At 41.4% G+C, this 20,403-nt stretch overlaps 2 protein-coding genes across 2 annotated transcripts in view; one reads left to right on the top strand and one right to left on the bottom strand.

Moving 5' to 3' along the window:
• UPF2 (UPF2 regulator of nonsense mediated mRNA decay) overlaps positions 1-9,738 on the top strand; it is a 67,415-nt gene extending 57,677 nt beyond the window's left edge. Inside the window, exons 21-22 of the mRNA XM_049814431.1 lie at positions 515-635; positions 8,443-9,738. Of these exons, the coding sequence (XP_049670388.1) occupies positions 515-635; positions 8,443-8,452 (131 nt within the window). The 3' untranslated portion in view covers positions 8,453-9,738. The remainder of the gene's footprint in view (positions 1-514; positions 636-8,442) is intronic.
• Positions 1-20,403, bottom strand: part of DHTKD1 (dehydrogenase E1 and transketolase domain containing 1) — a 206,926-nt gene that overhangs the window by 84,921 nt on the left and 101,602 nt on the right. The gene's annotated exons all lie outside the window — the stretch shown is intronic.

Raw genomic sequence — 20,403 nt, 5'->3', positions numbered from 1 at the left:
TTAGGTGCCTGTCTGCTCTGTAAAAGGATCCTATTACGGTTAGCTTAGATTTAAATACCTGACTTCTCAATGCCTAATTTTAGGACAGGTTTCTTGCTGGGTCTTTAATTGGCAGCAACATTGTTCAATTGTTACTATTTCAGGGTAGTTTAATGTTGTGGCTTCTCACTGCTGTGAAGCTTTGTCCCTGATCATTGATAAAGAAAGTGGTGGTTGATATGCTTAGAAAGAAAAGGTCACGGCTCCTTTCTTTAAGCAGCTCTGATGAAAACCATTGCTGGCAGTTCCTTCTGTAAGAACATCTGGAAATGCAAGTTCATATTACCGGGTAGCTTGGATTTGTCAAAGCTGTCTATGCAATTTAGTAACTTTTTTAAAAATAGTTATTGTGGAATAACTTGAGGAGTGTTAACCCTAAAGTATAGCAAAGTGTAAATAAGGTGTCTTTTTTACTACGTGTCAGTGAAATATGCATAGATAAACGTATTTAACTTTCTTCTGTACAAAATTACAGAAATGTTGCAGTCTCTGGCACAGCGTCCAGCTCCAGCAAATACTAATCGTGAACGGCGGCCTCGTTACCAGCATCCGAAGGGAGCACCTAATGCAGATCTAATCTTTAAAACTGGTGGGAGGTAGGACAATCTTCCTTTAAATGTGGTAATTCTGGTTCTAGGCAAGTAATTAGCTTCATAATTGAAAGAGATAATGATCTGTGTAGTGCAAGTGCATTTGTTAGTAGTTTCCATTCTAAAGTATTCTGTTAAAATACGGAGCTTCTAACACAGTGTCCATAAATACATCCTTGAAAGAGGCTTGGAAGCCAGAGGATTATTTTTTCAGTTCTGAAATGGCTGGTAGTCTGAGCCTCTTTTTATAGGGGAAAAGATGCAAGCTGATTTCTCAATGAGAGGGGCGAGAGGATACTCAAAAATATCTAGAGAAATTCTGTTGTGCTCTTTCAGTTTGGTGAATTTGTGAGCTATACCTCTGTATTTGAAGCCCTGAATGGAAAGTAAATAAAGGTGGGGAGGGGGGAGGAGAACCTTTGATTTATGGTGTGCAAGAGCATACCAAAAGCAGTATTAACATGAAAAGAGCCATTCTAGATTACCTAATAGTCATTCTACAGCTTTAATATATCTCCATGTGTCTCTTCTCACTCAGAGTAAGCTTGAGAATAAACCATTAAATTAACCCTGCAGCACAAATTTGAATAGACAGAGTTTCAGGTGAAATGCAGATGGCTTTCATGTTTCTCTTTTCTTTGCAAGTTAATTTTGGAGCTGGATAGATGGGAGCAGCAAGTGGGAAGGGAGAGTTTACCCGCTAATGGGTCTGTCTTTGTAAACTAGAAATAAGCTAATGTAATAATCCCATGTTACAGTAACGCTACCAACTTGTTTCTGATATGTCTTTATAGGCATTTTATACCTTCCTGATGGTCAGTCACTCCACTAAGATCCTATACAGATATTGCTTGTATAAAAAAAAACCCTCTTTTGAAAACAGACTGCATTTTAAAATAATTATTTTTTTAATTAACCAGATATAACTCAATAAAATGAGCAGTGCTGTCTGTTTAGCTTTTTTGTATCACTGGCCTCATACTGTCATAGAAATACAAACTATTCAGTTACAGTGAATTGCTGTAATGCTTGCAGGTGTTTCATAAACAACTGGTCATTTCTCCCAAGTGCTTTGCAACCTGTATGAGGAGCACACTGCAGTTATTCTTTAAACATAGCAGCCAGACCAGTAGATGTGATATTTGCAGATTTTTTTTAATGTGGTTCTATTGAAAGCTTTTTATTTTCAAGTGTTTTAGGGAAAATGTAGTTTAGGACTTCGCTGTAAACTAGGTCAGACATTGTCCAGTGAACAGTTTAAGTAGTGTTTTCTTGTTCAAATAACTGAGCCATGCACTTGCAATTCTGATGTAGTTTTGTATTATGTAATTTCCTCTTTGTTCCTTTTAATCTGTAAGCTCCTTAGAGCAGGGACCAGGAAGTTTGTTTCAGCAGGCATATTTTATTTGTTGTATAGTGCAATGCTCAGGCTTGCAGTCATGCCTCAGTTGAGCCATCTTATCCCTGCAGTAAGGGAATGTTATTTTTCTTAACCCCCACTGAAAGATATTTAAGCAGAGATTTATTTTATTGGAGATTGTGGGTCTACCAATGGCTTACCACTTCTGTTATAGATTGTCTCTTGCCTGTGTTTTTAGAGCTGCTGATTTATAGCGTATATTGAAGATTGTCTTCTGACTTTGAAGGGTGAACAGCAGTCTCTATGCCCAGACTACCCTCATGTTTTAGTTAAGGAGTTACCCCATGGACTCTGAGGACACTAGAGCATCTGCCTATTTGCTGAGAGCAAATGGGAACTGAGCTATTAATTTTAGTACCTGTTTGGAGAAGTTTTCACTTTCCTACATGATAGAACCAGTTTGTGTAATTACAGATGTTATCGCTTATGTGATGAGTGAGCTGAGTTGGGTTGTTTCTTCTTTGTGTATGAAGATGACTGATATATTATTTTCTTGCAATAGTAACTCAAATTTATTGGAAATAATAATGTATGCTACTTTCTTTAAGGTATGCAACTTTTTAAATTTCCTGAGGTTAGAGATAATCTGAGCAAGTAAATCTCCTGGTTGATGCCGTTGTAACGTACAACCTGACAGGTTCTGATAAGGTTGGGATGAGGACTTAATTGCGTTTCAGGTAGTGTTAAGAGTAGAGGAATCGATTTGGTGTTGTTACCTTTACTTTTGTGTTGCTAAACATGTCCAAAGCACCGTGTTTCAAACATCTTTCAGACAGTTAAATCCAAAGCTGCCTATCATAATGGATGATTCAAAAATTAATGAAGGCAGCACTGGCTTCTGTTGTATGTTTTTGGCCTTGAACAACTGGATCTTGCTTTGCAGTTAGCCCTGCTGTCACAGCAGGATTTGGATTAGATGACTTCCAGAGGGCCCTTTGAACCGAAATTTTTCTGTGATTCTGTTTTGGTCTAGTGGGGTGCTAAACCAAACCAAAACAAAAAAAAAAACAAAACCACCCACAAATGTGTCACCTCCTTTGCCTGTGATAAACCCACAGTAAATGGAAGAATGAATTAGTGGCTGTGGCGATGCAGCATGCATTTTGTTTTTAAAAAAAAAAAAGAGAAATCTTTTGCAGTGTTTACTTGTTATGTATTAATGTCCTTTTTCTGTACTGAATTAAATGAGATTTACAGGCTTTGTCAGATTTCTTATTATTTAATGTGCGCAAAATGCTGGATCAAAAATTGGAGTTTATTGCTGTTTATTTGTAATCGCCTGCTTGTATAGCCTCAGGTTTTAAGGCCTGCTCATCCTGCAAGGAGGAGATTGTTTTTGGGACTTGTACATTTAACGCTGACTGGTCTTAAAGATAATGTACTGTGACTCCATTAAAAGTAGAGTTCCTTGATTTGCTTCAGCAGAACTGGGAAGGCAACAGTTTTCACTCTTGCCTCCAGTTCCATAGCATTTATGTATTAAAAGAGGACTTTGGCTATCAAGCTGTAAACTGATACCTTCAGGAAACACAAAATTTACAAAAGTAACTTTTTTCAGTGATAGGATTATCATGAAAATATTATTTTACAGTTCTGGAAAACAGCTTCTCACTTCAAAAAAGTGTTTTTCCTGTGTTTAAAGAGGATTGAGATCTATTAGATGGCTGGCTTATCAGGTGAAATTTATGAAATCTATTTAAAAACATTGATTTCCAAGAAAGAAAAAAAGAATTGAAGTGAGAAATTTTGACTATAGAGAAGTGGACCTTACCAAGTTTAACTTGTTAAACCTCTCCTTATTAAAAGCAGTAACCTCAAAACTTACTGCTGTTTTGAAAGTATAGTAAAGAAAGAGGACCTGTCTGTGTCAAAAGGCCCATTGGGATGCAGATGTTAACTGACAAATTAAATCATATTCAAGTTAATTGGTAATTTCATGTCTCCTATTTGCATCTGACTCTTAGTTCTCTTTAACCCATTTAATAAAGAAAAATGAAGCATAAAGGTAATAACAGGATGCTAGGATTTTATTAGCTGAATATTCTCATAATAAAGAGTATTTAATGCTGAAAAATCGGAGTATAGATAATAAGGAAAAATGTGAATTTAACAGGAAATGCTGTTTCAGCTACTGGACAAACACATTTCATACATCACCTGCTATGTAGTTGATGTATTGACCAATATTATATTTTGAAGCTTTGAATTCACTTCTGACTGACATACCAGAAGTCTTGGGCAGCCTAAATCAATTTCTCTGTTAGCCTCAGCCTAGCTGATTGTCACAGACTATCATTGCCATTTTCTCAAAGCAGATAGACTTTTGGGTGTTGGTGTGGCACGGTCTTGAACTGACAAATCTATCCCTTGGTTCATCATGCTGCTTTTGAAATCTTTAGTTGTCATTTTCAACGATCTCTTGTATTCTTTTTGAAAAAAAATGAGAGGTCATTAGTTTAGCAGTAATATTTTACAGTTGCTTCAGAGATTTTTATGATGAAGTGGTTCCCATCTTCACATTCTAGATATAAATACTAAAAAATTCAGTGCTTTATTTGTATGCTAGCTTAGTTCACCTTACTCTTTGCCATCTTTTTCACCAGTATTTTAATCTTCACCTTTTCTTAGTTGTCATTCTTGATTCTGTACTACATTCTTTTCCCCAATACATACACATGCTAGTGTAGCTTTCCATGAAAACCATTGAAACTCAGCAGAGAAATTCCAACCTCTCTTTTCAGCTGTTTTATGGGAGGAAAGCCCAGGTTAGGAATATGAAGGGGAGGCGGGGGGGGTGTCCAAAACCTGCAGCTTCTTTTGGTGGACTGCACTGGAATTGAATAGAAAAGAATAAGAAAAGCCAGCTCCTCAGCTGTTTTGTCTTGGCAATATGGTGCTTGTGGGGCTCTGCATATGTAGGTGCAAGTCTAACCCATACAGCAAAGGTGGAGAGAGACCTGATCACAATTATAGTTTAGAGGGGAGGGAAATGAATGCAAGATTTTTATTTATTAGTATACTCATTTATAAAGACTCTTTGTTTAAACAAGTTGTTTCAATATAAAATAATAAGAATAAGAAAACCCCCTGCAGTTTTGTGGCCCTCTGGAAACTACCTACCAATCCTCAAACACCTTCCTGATAAGAGCCCACTTTGCATGCTATAACTTTGATTTGATTTTGTCAGAATACTTTGCTTTTGTCGAACAGATGAGAATATAAAATAACTTGCACAACTTAAGATTCTCTTACTTAGGTGAGTCTAGGTTTTGTGGATTATTTGAATCTGTGATGTTTACAGTATGGAAGTTGATAATTCAGATTTGTTAGGAAATGACCAGGGCACCTTAGTATTTTATTAGTCCAGAAACACGTGTTCTGAAATGTGATTGTTCCAGAGAATATATTCTTGCAAAGCTAAATTGATAATAGCTATTTAAATCTAGTGCTATGCTTTTTTCAATACAAAATGGCTATGTTAACATTCTACAGAATGTAATTTCCAATTTTGCTGTCGACGACTTAGTCACCCCAGCAGTAGTAATGTGTTCAGAATGACTCTAAACACCTTTACATTTGTTGAAATTTCTCTCCAGCCCCTATTAAGGTACAATATGTCTGTAATCTCTGTTACTGCATTCGTTATGGTGGAATCAAGTCACCTCATGGTCTGATACATAAACACATTTACACACTCCCATGTGGAAGACAAGTGATATTTTGTCCAATTCCATAGATCTGTGAAACAAGAAAGAAGCTGTGGCATGACAGGTACTTGAATTTAAGTTTCCCAGAACTTAAGTTGGTACTCTCCAGTATTTTTCTTCTCTTGCCAGTATACAGGAATGTATACATACTGTTTATTCTCAAAGGCCACCTTTGTGGGAGGAGAGCTGAAAGCAAAGATCTGTCTCTGTAAATTCTCTGCTGTTCATGCAGGCAACAGTTCAGAGCAGGAGTTTGAACTTCAGATGCTGCTTCCTCTTTAAGAACTGGCCTCCCCCTCTAAAGCTCATGCATCTGAAAGCAAGAAAAGGCATTCAGCAGAATAAGGCACACACAGAACTGTTCACGAACGAGCATTATATTTAAAACAGAAAAATAAATTCCAGGTCTTCATTCTGTTTCTATTTCATGTTCCTGTTCTTGGTCGATGTGATTAGCGGGGGGAGAGAGAGAGAGAACAGGGAGCACCAAAGCTGAGATTAGTCGTGAAAAGCAAAGCAGCAAGTAAGTTTTGAGAGGAAATGTTTGTATGAGAAGGAAGGTTCCTGAAATTTGTCAAGAAATATGTTACTCCAGAAGTGGATAGAGTATTGTGGATTGATGGAGGGACATGAAGATATTAGGGAGAAGTGTGAAATTTAATTTCAAAGATCTCAAGTTAAGAAATACCCAGAATTTTTTGTGATTTTGTGATGTCAACCATGTGCAGAAGGGACTTGATTTCATATATTGTCCTGGGCATGTTTCAATTTAAGCCATAATGTTTTCTTGCTGACTTAGTTCTCCCAACTTCACATGTGCAATGGATTTGTGATTATTTCCTAGCCTATACTATGTATAATGTTTCTGTGCATCTTTACATGTTCCAGTTTTCTACTGTAGCCATAGTTAGGTAAAAGTGTATCGGTGTGTTTCTCTATCAGATGGAGTATGTAGGCAGTATTAATACTTAAGCAGTGGTGTTGAAAAGATGACTGCAAGATTTTTATACAAATTAATTACTGTGTTGATAGTAGGGAAGGGAGGTGGGAGGAGTTGGTTGCAAAAAACTTGATTCATTTTCCACATACAGTTCAAGATGTCTTTAATTACAGCTACTGCAAAGTTTGATCTTGCCAAATACGGGGTTGGATCAAGTTTACTAATTTGGAGAGAAATGTTGTGTGAAATACCTCTTTTTGGAAGAACTGCTACTAAGATTTTTACCAGCAGCATCTTGCCCTAAACCACTGAAACACTGCGTACTCTGCCTTATCTGTCACCAACATGCCATGGCAGCTGCTGTTTTGGATGAGAGTAGTTTTTATGAAGTTAGAGACATGCAGCTAGTCCCAGCCTTTCTCCTTCCCTCCCCATCAATGGTAGAATTAATTTTTTAAAGGAGATAGAGAGGTAAAAGCACAATTCTGCAATTCATTGATGTTTGAAGTTTATTCTCAGTTGTAACATTCCGCAAGTGAAATCTCATTCTACTAAATATGTTAAAATTATAGTTCCTTTCTTTTGCAACCACATAACCAATGTTCCTGATATTGAATGTGCCACAAAGATTGGAATGTTGTCTTGCACAACACTAAACGATGGTTAAAACCAAGTAATAGAAGTGATGCTGCAGTAAGTTCTAGTGATGCATCAGCTCAGTACTTCCTGACAAAAATATACAGTGTTTATGTAAAATACACAGATAGTGGATAACAAAACAAAGCAATACATAAGAATACAGAATTACTGTGAAAGTTTTATCTGTTACAGGAAATACAAAAGTTACTGTGTCCAGTTTAACATACTTGTAATGTTTTTCTTGCAAGATTTTCAGTAAAAACTAGGTTTAGATTAAATTACTGTTCATGAAATGCTTGCGGCTTGTGCACTAATGTAAGGAAACATGAACTGTTTTGATTACATGGTAAAAGACTTGGGTCTTTTACCCTGGAGTTTTTGTGTAATTGTAGATCTCTAATTTTCACTTTGTTTTGTACTACTAAATCTTAATTTGCAGTCTGGAAAGCAACTGAAAACCAGCCCGGATACAGTAACTTGACAGTTGTGCTGAAGTTAGTGACACTAAATTAGCATTACTGCTAGATTACTCTGGTCTTGTTGAATCACATGTCTGCAAATTGGTGGTTCTTCAATGCATACTTGTGTTCTTAAGGGAATTAAATGTGGCTTTTTCTGGGTAGAGATGTTTTTCATGAACAAGGGGTGGTCAGAGATTTTGATACAACTGACAATTCTCTAAAAATGTTCTAAACAACTATCTGTCTTTAGAAAGCCCTCTAGCATTTCTGCAGTACTTCTAAGCATGAAGAAGCTGCACAAAAAATGAATGCTGTTTAAAACAAATTGTATTTCAACAAATTCACAAATTAGCTGTGCACTTAAGTAGCTTAGCATCTCATCTGGAAGGATAAGGCAGCTGTCTTTTTCTAAACAATTTTAGATTCATCTGCTGAGATTGCATAGGGGACTTTTTCTGATATAGATTATGTACCTTCTTTTGTCTGATGTGGTCTTTTTAAAAATTTGTGCAGATAATAGAAATATGTAACTTTAATATATAGATGTTAAAAAGGTATCAAAATCACTAGCAGCTGATTCCGTGGTTGCTAACCCACACAGTATTGAATATCTCACATTAAACTTTTTTTTCCTTTCTGTTCTTAGGAGACGTTGATCCAGCAGCAAGTGTCATTTCATTAGGTCCTGTATCTCTGATGTTGTGGATAGTGGAGTCCTCCAGCGATTAAATGAGAGCAGTGGACACATCTCAGCATGTCAGTCTAGAGCGTTCAAAATCGAAACCTGGGACAGGCTGGGGCCGTGGGGCAGAAATAACAGCCTCCCTTCTTCCCCCCTCAACCCCACAGAGAACAAGTGGAAGCTTCCAGTCTGGCCTACCAAAAAAAAAAGAAAAAAAAAAAAAGCTTTTTGTTGTGGGAACTGCGTTGAGGGTTAATTTTCTCATAAGAGCAGAAGTAAATGAATGAGATGGTTAACTTGACCAGTGAGCAGCTTGGCAAAAACAAAGACCAACCTGAAATTCAGATGGATTACACTGGAACGGAAAAGGTCTTTGACAGCTCAGTGTGTGGGAGAACAAAGTTCTAAACTTGACGCGAGTTACGTTATCTCTGAATCGAGCATTTTGTGTTGGAAGGGTATTTGGGGGCTGCAAGTCTATAGTAGAAAAACATAGAGCAAACAGTGAAATCTAAAAGAAGACCCTGACAAGTGGGATAACTTCTCAAACACTCCTCAGCGAGAAGGTTTTTGGTTAAGGAATAGCCTTTTGCTGCCAGACAAGCAAGAAGGAGAGGGTGGGGAGTGGGGAGGGGTGAAAAACTTGAGAGCCAAGGAAGTAAAATGTCTGTTAAGGTTTAAAATAGAATGTGAAGTTGATTAACACAGGGTGTTGACTTGTACTGCTTGGAACAGCCTGACACCAGCCTAAGGACAGGGATATAGTTGAGCCCATTGTATGTATCATTGAAAACCAAAATGTGCCAGTCAGCATAACAGGAGGATGTCAAGGAGTGGATCCAAATATTTTGTTGATCTTCATGGGTTGATAAGCCTCTGTGTCTATTGAAACAAACAAACAAAAAAGTTAAAAAAAAAAAAAAAAGAAAAAAGATTTAAGTCTGGAAACAAGTAGAATTTTTTTTTAAGTAGAAATGAGGCTTCTTGTTCTGTTTCTGACAATCTGTTATTTATTAGCATAGGTTTTTGTTTGCTTTCAGGTAGAGGGTAGTTAATTGAGTTAAAGAGCTCATCTGTATGTTACTACTAATTCTTTTTTCTAGCTCTTTTAACATCCTTTTTACCACTGGTTTTGGTTTCTGCATGTAGGAAGAGAGACTTGTAAAATTGTAACATTTCATACAGAAATGCCGCCCGATCTTCACCAGCTTCAGAAATCTGACCTTTGCCAATGCTGCAATAAAGTGTTGTAATTTAGAATTGGTGTCTGTCTGTTTACATTGACTTTGTTCTTCTGAAATGATGTTTTGAAGTTTGTGGTATGTCATGGGGCTGTAGCTCGGGCAGCGCTTCATACAAGCTACGTAAGAATAGATTGGATTTTATCGAAGCAAGAGGACTCCTGCACCAAAAAACATACTTGAAGCACGCTTGGTAAATGCAAAGATTTTCTTGCTGTTTAGCAAGGAGTTCTGAAACCGAGATCATCATTTCACATGACATAAACTGTCATATGCAGACAGTGGCTCTGAAAGAAGCGACTTCAGCACCACCTCATCTGCAGCAGCTTCCTCTTGCCCCTTTGTGTTGTGCAGACCCAGGGCTCGGGCAGCCGCGTGGGGAACCGAACCAGAAAGCTGGCCCGAGGTAAATCAAGCAATGATGCTTTGGAGAGAAGTCGTCAAGGTTTTCATAATATACCCACTTAAAGTTATGTTCTTTAATCACAGAATTGAACATTGAGAGTGGAAAACTGCAAGCGCAGCTCTAGGTCTGCTCCTTTCATTCACGAGCTGTAACAGCAGTCAGGGATTGAGAAGTGCTGGAATCCTTGGAGCATGTTTTCCCCGAGGACTTCACTGGTCAGGCTGGTGGTAGGCAACTTCCAGTTTGCTGTGAAGTTTTTACAACATCGCACATACATGCGGTTCTCCAGATTTCTGCCAGATCTCATTTTGTAAGGAGGCAAGTATGCTGAAAGTGTGCAGTCGCCCAAAAAACCCCTGTGTTTTCACAACTGTCTCCAGGTACGCAGTTGTCTGTGCTCAGAGAAGGTGTAGTCCATGCCATGGCTGTGGGATGTATATGCCCTATAAGGAGGAGTATGTTGTAGGAAGACCAGGTCTTTGTTTCAAGTCTTGTGTGATTCTTCTCATATCAGTTTTTTCCACATAAAATTTATGGGTACGTTTATTAATCACATTTGTAACTCTGAGATCTTCCAGGAATGTCTCTACAGCAATATGACCGTATCCATTGGTCAAATCTAATTTCCATTTCCCTGATGAAAAATGCCTACCAATTCCTAATAGCAAATTAAGCATCTAATTGTGGTTCAAACTAAAGTCAGCTTCCTTTTCTCAACATGCTGCTTAGTTTCAAAAGAACTTAATTTATCCAAATTGGATAACTGCATAAAAATAAAATGTGAATTCACATTAGCTCTATTTTGTATGTGTCAATCTAATGCCTTGGATGGAATTTGGGTCAATGGAAATATCTTTATAAAATTATTTGCTGAAAATAGTTTGGGGTCACCTGGGGATTTCCCTGACTTCAGGCTGAAACCACAAAACAATTCAGTGAAAGCTTTTGAAGTCTAACTTTAAAATAAATTATTCTAACGTTACGCTGAATAAAAATCTTTCGGCAAAAATCATTGCAAGTGAAACAATTGGGGTTGAACATATACAGCAAAAAAAAATATTGTTTGCATCCTATTTATTCTTTGCTCTTCCGTTTGCTAGCCCCACAACCTGGTGCTGTGGTTAGGTGCTGTCCTGCTGCTTGCAGAGCGGTTTTGTCACCTGATTCGGGTACAATTTGTTGCTGTAGGGATTGCACAGCTTCCTTTCGTTTTATGTCATTAGAATGCTTTGTCTTCCTTTAAAGAATATTTAATTAAAACAGTTAGGTGAGCAGCCTGGTTTTGATACAGAAACAGGGAAATAACCTGTATTTTGATCAGTGCTTCTCTGTTACATATGAATATTGCTGCTTTATCCAGATTACAGGATGTTTATTTTAATTAATTTATGTCTAATATCATTGCTCCTCTTTTCCTACAGTGCAGTGACCCGCAGGTGCGATGGGTCACTGGGGAAATCATGCCAAATTCAAGCTGTGGCATCATTTGATGGGAGAGAGGGTGTTTCTCGAGTGATGCTAGCCGAAGGCGCTCTGACAAAGAGCGTTTCTAAAGCAGCGTTCCCGAGCACGCGTGGAAGTAGTTAAATCTGGGAAAATGTACGTAGATGAAGGAGAAATTGTTTCATGTCCTTGATTGTGTACAGGATTTCTGTTATCTTATCGTTCTCTGGAAAGAATTTGGACTAAAGTCAGGTCTGGGCATTTGAAGTTGAGGCTTTGCTGACGTGAGGCTCGTTGAGCTGGCTTGCTGACAACCAGAAAATGTATTGCATGATTGCACTCAACAATTTTTTTGCCTCGGTTTTCGGTGGTAATCTCCCTGCATCTCAAGCTCTTAAAACTCAAGGCAGGGACTGGGGGAATGAAGTCCCTCCCATTGCAGGAGGTCACATTCGTGACCACCTGAGGAACTTCAACATACATAGGTCCGTGGGATCTGATGAGAGAAGCTGTGGGTGCCCCATCCCTGGCAGCGTTCGAGGCCGGGTCGGATGGGGCTTGGAGCAACCTGGTCTGGTGGAAGGTGTCCCTGCCCACGGCAGAGGGGTTGGACTAGGTGATCTTTAAGGTCCCTTCCAACCCAAACCATTCTGTGATTCTATCATTTATGGTGCATCTTGTGAAAAACCTGTTTGAGCTGAGGTGCTGTGTTAGTCCTTGTTCTGGGATGGAGCCAAGGTGGCTGGAAAGCTCCAAAATCAGAATGTCCTGGGTGCACCTGGGAATGTCAACACTCAGAGGCAACCCCTGGAACTCCAGCTGGCAGTACTGGCCATCTTCTACCCCACAATGCTGTAATATGATAAAATTTTAAAAATTATATAAATCTCTTTTTTCTAATGAATTGCTGAGTTTTCAGACTTGTTCTAATTTTATTAGCTTTCCAAGCCTTCAGAGAAATAAGTCAGTTCTGCTCTTTGTGTTACAGAGATTAAAAATACATGCAAAGATATCAGTGCACATACAGTGCAGCACACATGCATCATATGATTTTATAAACACTAAAGCTTAGAAAACCATCTCGGGTATGGTGGAGACTGACTGATTTGCTCAAGTTTTCAGGTTTTTTTTGTTTGCCCTTCCCAGTGAAGCAGTAATTGTGTGCTTGGCAGGGCTGCACGGTGAGAGCTGCGAGGAGTTACTGTGTTCGGCTCCGGCAGTTTGCTGATGCAGCCTTCCCTTTACTTTACAGGGGAGCGCGCTTGACTGTAACTGTTTTACTGTTAGTAAACGCGGTGCTGTTGAAAAGTGCTGAACTGGAGAAATAACCCGGGACGGGTTTCATGGGCCGGCAGCGCAGCTTCTCCCAGCTTGTCCAGCCGATCAGCATCAGCACCGACTCCGAACGGCTGCGGCCAAGGGCCAGCAATTAATAGTCCGTGCACGTTCGACCTGAAAGACCTCCGACACCGTCGGGAGAGGCACCGGGCTGACCGAGCAGGGTCGCTGAGCCGCTGACGGCTACGTGCTCGTTATCAAAATGGTCGTTGTGCTTTTCTGTCAGGAGGTATAAATGAAAAAGCGAGTAACCTAACTTGCTAATTACTATCGTGTCCCCCCTCCAAAGTGGTGCTGTAGTATTAAGACAACGTATCTGCGCTAGGTAAGTGAATATTTTCAAAACAAATGCAACAATAATACTGTGAGCCTGGGGTTGCCCCCTGATAAATATATTAATTTTTTTCCTTTTTTTATCCTTTTCTTTTGAGCTTCATCACTAATTTTTTCCACACCAAGGTTTTTCCTCGGCTGCGTGTCATTCTGCCTCACCGAAGATGCTTTTCTGAGATGACACTTTGCTGTCTCTTCTCAGAACTCAACTATAAATAGTTTTTTTCCAACCACTCCAAGCATACTGGGAGTAGGAAACTATTTGGCCAAGAATCAAACAAGTGAGTAAATGTCAAAACATTTACTTGTATTGTTTGGATTATAACATTTGCTTTTAAGTTATTATTGTCAGGGTACGATTGTGCCATTAAAACACTTAGTGTTTATGATTGTTGTTAGAAGAACAAACTGTTTTGTTAAAAAAACCTCCTTCCTTCCTTCCCTCCGTTACCTGGCTCTAAGCCATTGGGCAAATAAAAAAAATGGTTGAGACACTCGAGAAGGAGGAAGAAATGTAGATTTTGCTGATGCTTATTTGTTCTTTGACATTTACCTGTTCTGTTATGCATGGGATAAAGGGGAGTGACCTTTTCTGCTGGAAACAAGTCATGGTTGAGAGCCCAAAAGCTTGAAAACTTTATCATATTTACCCCTGAATTTTTTTTTTTTGCAACTTTTTGGTAGTACCTCAAGGTTGTCTTGTTAAGGACACCACTGTTGTACTCTCATTTAACGTGTTTCACAGCTGTAACACTCATGAGTGTGAGCTGGGAAGTGATTTTGGATGTTGGTGATGCTCTTGCCCACTGAAGGTACCATCATGGACCAACTTTTTCACTGCAATATGGCTGTCGGCATTATTTTTTAGCTTCTGGAGACTCTGTAGTTTTGTTGTGATCCTACGACTGTTCCTTTTAATTCTGATAGTAGCATTTTTTAGGTAAATCAAGATAAGCATCATCGCTTATCCAAACCCCAGTACTCCACCGGGGTGAACCACCTCCCTCCACCGCAGAGTGGGCAGCCGGTCCGGTGCAGCCCTGGAGTTGGCAGCAGGATGAGAAAGCCAGCACGTGTCTGTGTTTTGGGTCGCTTGGTTCTGGTAGGTACCAGGCTGTGGGCTCTGCTCCAGCCGTTTGATGTAATTTATTGATGTTTTGGGAAAAATACTAACTTTGAGTTTATATATGTGGTGTGAAATCTTTGGGGCTACACAAGTCCTTGAGAAATAACACCAGTGGCCTGCTCTTGATAAATTATCCAGTACCTTAAGGCTGGTTACATCCCTCAGCTCTATTTGCAGAAAATACTTGTAGCGAGTTCTCTTCTTGTCAGTGGAGCCCCCTTGATAGCACAGTGATGATTTTGTGGCAGCTTGTCCTAATGGACCGTCACTTCTCTGCGTGGCCAAGTGTCGTTCCAGTGTGCGTTATCACTCACCGTCCAGGACCTACTGCAGGGTGTTACCTTTCCATCTAAGCAGCTGTATTGCTAAACCTGTCAGTGCTGCCTGGTCCTAGGCAAGCTCCATCACTCCTGATGGTCATTTGGCGGTCCTCACTCTATCAGTATTGGCATCCTGCAGTGAAACAGGTGAGAAGCCTCATTTTGGGGTAGACAGAGCTTGTTAGCCTTCATACCTCATTTATTTGAGACTGCAAATTCCTCTCCCAGACATAGGAGTTTGAGCTCTATGTGCATGAGGAGACTCCTGCGTGTACTGCTCTTCCTCAAAATAGGAATTTGAACTGGAAGAAGACCTTAAAATGCAGGAAGCTCCATGGAAGCACCATGAAAGGTAGTGTGACCGGTCAGGGAGTGATGCTGTAAAGAGCGACGTGTTGTGTCCTGCTGGTTCCACTAAAAAAAATCCCTCTGGTACCCATAAAGCCTCATATAGATGCAAAATTGCTCAGGTGCTACTTCTTGCCTCTAACGGGTGCCTGAGTGTGGAAATTGGCTGAGGTGTCTACGCTGTGTGCGAGGCATCGAAGTCCTGCTACGGTTGGTAGAGATCAGATCAGTGAAGCCTCGGCAGCTACTCGGTGATTAGTTCCTTTAGGGCGAGACCTCCGTTGTGGCAGTGGGAGCAAGGTGTCCTGTGTGTGCATCGCCACCAAAATTCAGGTGCCTTCGTCTGGAGCTGAATCCCGTAGGTGCCTGGGGCTATTAGAGGTGTTACCCAAGGCGTCTCTGTGGGACTGGCAGATACGGGGCTTGGGGTAGATGTGTGTCCTTCTCCAGTGGTAGCAGAGGCTCAGACAGGGTATGCTAAGGCATGAAACATCTCTGTGTGTGAGCAAACGAATTGGGTAGCTCTGACTGCAGTCAGCTCGCTCTGGGAGAAGAAATGCTGAAACAGTGTTAACGAGAGACTTAATTTTGCTAGAATGAGCCACTACTGTCAGCTCTGTCTCCCCTACAAACAAGGAAAAAGCCCATGCAAACACAGGAGTCAGGGATACCCAAGGAGCCCATTCAGGACTGCAGTTTTCCACTTGCTGGTCCTACCTCCTAGGGCTTTGTAGCCACTAATCTGTCCCTTAAAAGCCTCTTCTCTGATTAATTTGATTAAATCAAATTAAATCAAATCAAATATCCCCATTTTGGAGATAGACATCAATTTCTTAACCCTTGGCTTGCTTCTTGGGCAGCTCTTGGTTGAAAACAGCAATGCCACTTCCGAGCCAGAGGATGCTCCGAGGGACCCGGTTCCAGAAACCCTTCCACGCCAGCGGGGCCAGGAGTGCCTGGCATCGGGGGCCACTGCTCGTCCTTGCTTGTGTCTCTTCAGGGAGAGGATTGCTGGAAGCCCCCTCCAGCTCTCACGGGAAGCCCAAGTCTGCTCTACAAGGGAGAGCTGTTCTGTCTGCAGAGCTGCCCTGTATCTCAGTGTCACTGTCCAGCTGAGCTGGTTGTCCTCCTTCCTGTGCCAGTATCCAATTTCTTAAATTATTTATTATGTATATATATATGCACACATACATCTCTCTCATATATCTGTTCATAGTAAGCTAAAAAGCAGATGTTCTCTCCTGGGAAGCAAGACTTGACTGCATCGGTAAGGCTTTCATAACCCACCTGAAGAGAGATTTGGTGTCTCCATTGCATTAATCCAGTAAGTGGTTATTAAATTGCTATGAGTTGCTGGAAGCTGCATCCCTGGAATGAGGGAAATGAGGCCCAGGTAACCATGCAGGGAGAGGGATCTCAGAGGCGGCTTTGGCTTTTCTTATCTCCGCTCTGAGAAGCTTTTGACGTGGTGATGGGGGCTCTGGCTTCCTCCTTGGGCTCACGGCAGGACGAGCCCTCTCCTGGGAGGAAGACCTGGCCGTCAGCCTGGTCAGAGAGGATCAGTACGCTTCTCTCCGGGAATTCGGCTGAGCTGTTCCAGGCAGACACCGGTTCCTCATCCCTCCTGCGGCAGCCTTTCTTTTCCAGGGGAAACATGGATGCAACAGCAGCCCTTAGACAAACTCTCCCTTTCTTATTGTAACACCCGAGAGGTGTAATTGTGGTTTATTATTCGGGTTGGTCCCAAATCCCACGCCCTGTGAAACTAGGGGTTTATTACTAGCTGCGAGTCTTACCTAATGTAAACTCAAACCAGCTTTTAGTTTCAGCGAAAGCATTGCTGTTGCCTGCAGGGAGACACGCCGCGGAGGAAAGTCTCCACTCTTGGCACGGCTGGCGCAGAGCCCAGGGGTTTATTACAGGACATACCAGGAACCACCGTGCTGGGCACGCAGGGCCCATTTCCTGGACTTGAGCGCACTGGAAAACTCATGCCGTAAATAAAAAGTAAACCTAATCAGGCAAACTAAATCCATTTAGGAGGCAGGAAATGTTCCACGGTAATGAAGTTTGTGTCATGAAGCCTGAAGACCCTGTTGATCCTCTAACTTTGTGCTGGCTTGTATACTGGAAATAGAAACATGCTGACAGCTATTTCCTAATAGACATTTAAATATGAAGAAATAACCTCCCTCCTCCTGCGGCAGCTTGTACGAATGGGCTTTTCCTTCTGGTGTCATTCTACCCTCTGACCACGAGTACAATGGGTGGCTTATCATTAATCAGAGAGTATGAACAAGTCATTGCACACGTGAGTCTAACCTTCTGGGCTGCTGGTTTTTCTCCTGGGCTGGCAAGTAAATGCTCCTGAAGCAGTAGGTGTGGTGGTGGGAGAGGAAGGGTGATTCAGGATTAGCGCATACGCCTGGGAACTGGAAGGTCAAACTCATCCCTGCGCCCTTTTTCTTAGCTTAACATCACTGCCCTCATTTCCCAGCTGGGAAACACAGCTCTTGTCCTTCCTTGCAGGGATGGATACGTAAGCAGAGAACAGATTAAAAAAAAAATTTACACAATTTTCTGATGCTTACAATAACAAAAGCCCAGAGAGTAGAGAGCTTCCGTTGAAACTCCAGGAAAAACCACATCACAAACATTTGATGGTAAAGCTGACCTCCCCAGACCTCTGAGGAAATGAGTGATCCAGTTATAACTGAGATCTCTGAAGCTGAATCAGAGAGGGGAAGTGACTTGCATGGAAAACCAGTCAGTGATAAGAGGGGAGTGCTGTGATAGCTGCCATTAAGCACCAGTGTGCACTGTGCCCAGCAAGAGCTGGGGGCTCCAAGGCCCCGTGGAGCTCGGTGCTGGCTCTCCAGGTTCACGAAGGATGGTTGCACCCTGCCGCGCAGCTGCATTGAGCTCCGTAAGGCTTCCGAGTCACTCCTGGGATGAACGAGCCACGGCTCAAGAAGATGGGACCGGCCCTGGGCTCTGCCTTGGGCTGTCACTGGGAGCGCAGAGACACTGGGAGGTGGATGTGGGCTTACTGGGAGAGCTTGGATGTGGGATCTGTGGGGACACAGTACTGGGTGCAGTGATTGCAAGCAAAGGGACTAAAGCAAATATTTGTGATAGACCTGAGGCAGCAGCTTGTCAGAGTCCTTGGCTGGCTAGAGCACGTGGCCACGGGGATGTTCCAGCTCACAGGCTTTGGAAAGTGGAGCTGTATCTAAAGTTGATGGATAAGCAAAGGATTTGGTTTGTTTTCTTTTAAATTCAAACCTTCAACAAACACCCTAGTTTTGATCAAGTTGTTTTCTTTGGAAAGGGAACTATTTTATTTTTTTTAATGATGGGGAAAAAAGACCCCAAAAACTTGGGCTGTTTGTCCCTCAGGTGAGGATACTGTTACAACTGCATTTCCTTGTGACACAAAGACACCCATCTGAGAATAAAATAATGGTCCCAGGATAACAGTGCCTCAGCAGCTTTGGCAAACCTCTCAGAATTAGTTTGCAATTCCTGGGGTTCTGTGAAACCTTCATTAAAGCTCAGGAGCAGGTGCGAAGACTCACAAAGAAAAGACAAATTGAAGCAGAGTTCCTCCTTCACACCTGCCAGCTGGTTTCCCTACTGTTCCTTGTGCCTGTTCAGTTTAATCCTAAAGTTACTGAAGCCTCTTCTGGTTTTCTTTATTTTGCCTGTTGAGAGTAGCAGGAGGTAATTATGACCCTACAGAAAACTCCAAAGGCCGAGAAGTAATGGCTAGCCCTTTTAACAAAAATAATATTTCCTCACAGATCCCCCGAGGTAAGAACGCATTGGACCAGTTGGTGTAGTCAGGGATGCACTGACAATTTTTCAAGGAAGGCATTTCCTAATTTGGGAGGGGTCACCTTGCATGGGAAGAGAAAGCCCTGTTCTGAGGGGGAAAAAGACCAAACAAAAACAAAACACGCAAGAGAAGGGTGTGTTCCCTTGGAAAGATTTGGCTCCATCTAGTCTAAGGACCCTCCTTACCTCAGGGGAAAAGATATTTATAGCTTGAGACTCAACACTGTCATGAAGACTCCCCTGCCTTTGCTTCTGCGTGTTGCAGGGATTATCTAAAAGCAAGACCCTGCGCAGGTAGAGATTTGCATACAAGAAGCAATGAATTAAAGGCTTCCTCTCGTCTAAGATCCACATCTAAGGGAGCATCCGCATCTACTTTAAAATCACCTTCCTAAACTCAATTGCTAGTGCCAGTACATGAGCTTATGCTGGTATAGCTTGTTCTGGTGAGTTAACAGGAGTAAGTATAGGACAAAATTACGTACAAACCAGATATGTATCTAACATAACTCACTCTCCAGCTAGTGACCAAGCAATGCTAAATGAAGGCCTAAGGGGATGGCAGAACTGCCTCAGTGGAGGCAGGGACCATGCTCTTCTCCCTCTGGGCTGAGCAGTCACACCGCTGCCTTCACAGGCCCCCAGATACTTCTCAAACCATCCTTGGCGTGACTGTTGCCAACATAGCTGCAGCCAGTGCTATTCCAGCACAGATCTAAATTCAAAACATCCCAAAATATGAAAAGTAGACTGGTAGATGAAGCCAAGCCAACCTGTTGTCAGATTCTTAGAGCAAAAGAAAGGTTAGAGGATACCATTTAGAGGTAAATGAGTTTAAGTAAGGTAAACAGACTTTCAGATTTTTCCATTCGCTTCACATTTACCCCCCATCTTTCAGTGCTGAACTATTAAAGACTTCAAACAACTTGCTTAGGATCCAAGTCATCAAGAACAAGTTGGTTGGAGTTGTAGGTGCTGTAGGGGTATGGGATACACCTGAAAATTGAACCATCAGGGCTCGGCCTTCTATCTGCCTCCAGCATGGCCTGAGCAATCCCCCACATCACTGCACTCACCGCTGCTTCTGAGCTGCACTACCCTGGGCTCCTGCTCTGCCAGCAATAACGATGACCAACCAGGCAGCTAAAGAATGTGTTTTGTAATTTTTACCTTTGGGGGTTCAGTTACAAAACAGTCTGAGTTCATTCAGGAGCCCTGAAAATTACAGTTCTATTTACTGCTGGAGGCACACAGAAAACCAGCCCAAGTTGCTGAGCTAAAACTATGACCTACCTTTAGCCTCATGCCTTCCCTGATCAGTTACAGATAACACTTTCTGAAGCTGTTTATTTTTAAAGGAGAAGCCAATTCTGTGTGTGTGTGTGTATATATATATATAAACCAAGCACATAAGGAGTCAAAACATCAAAAGCTTATTCCCAAAGCTGCAGCCACTTGAAAAGCTGACAGTAACTGGGCAGCTGCATAAGGTTTTACCCTACAGCAAAGGTGAGGCACTGTAACATAGTTTAA

The sequence above is a fragment of the Accipiter gentilis genome, chromosome 11 (assembly GCF_929443795.1).
Source record: "Accipiter gentilis chromosome 11, bAccGen1.1, whole genome shotgun sequence".
Lineage (NCBI taxonomy): Eukaryota > Metazoa > Chordata > Aves > Accipitriformes > Accipitridae > Astur > Astur gentilis.
The sequence above is the reverse complement of the archived record's forward strand: the minus strand, read 5'-3'. Positions and strand labels throughout refer to the sequence as shown.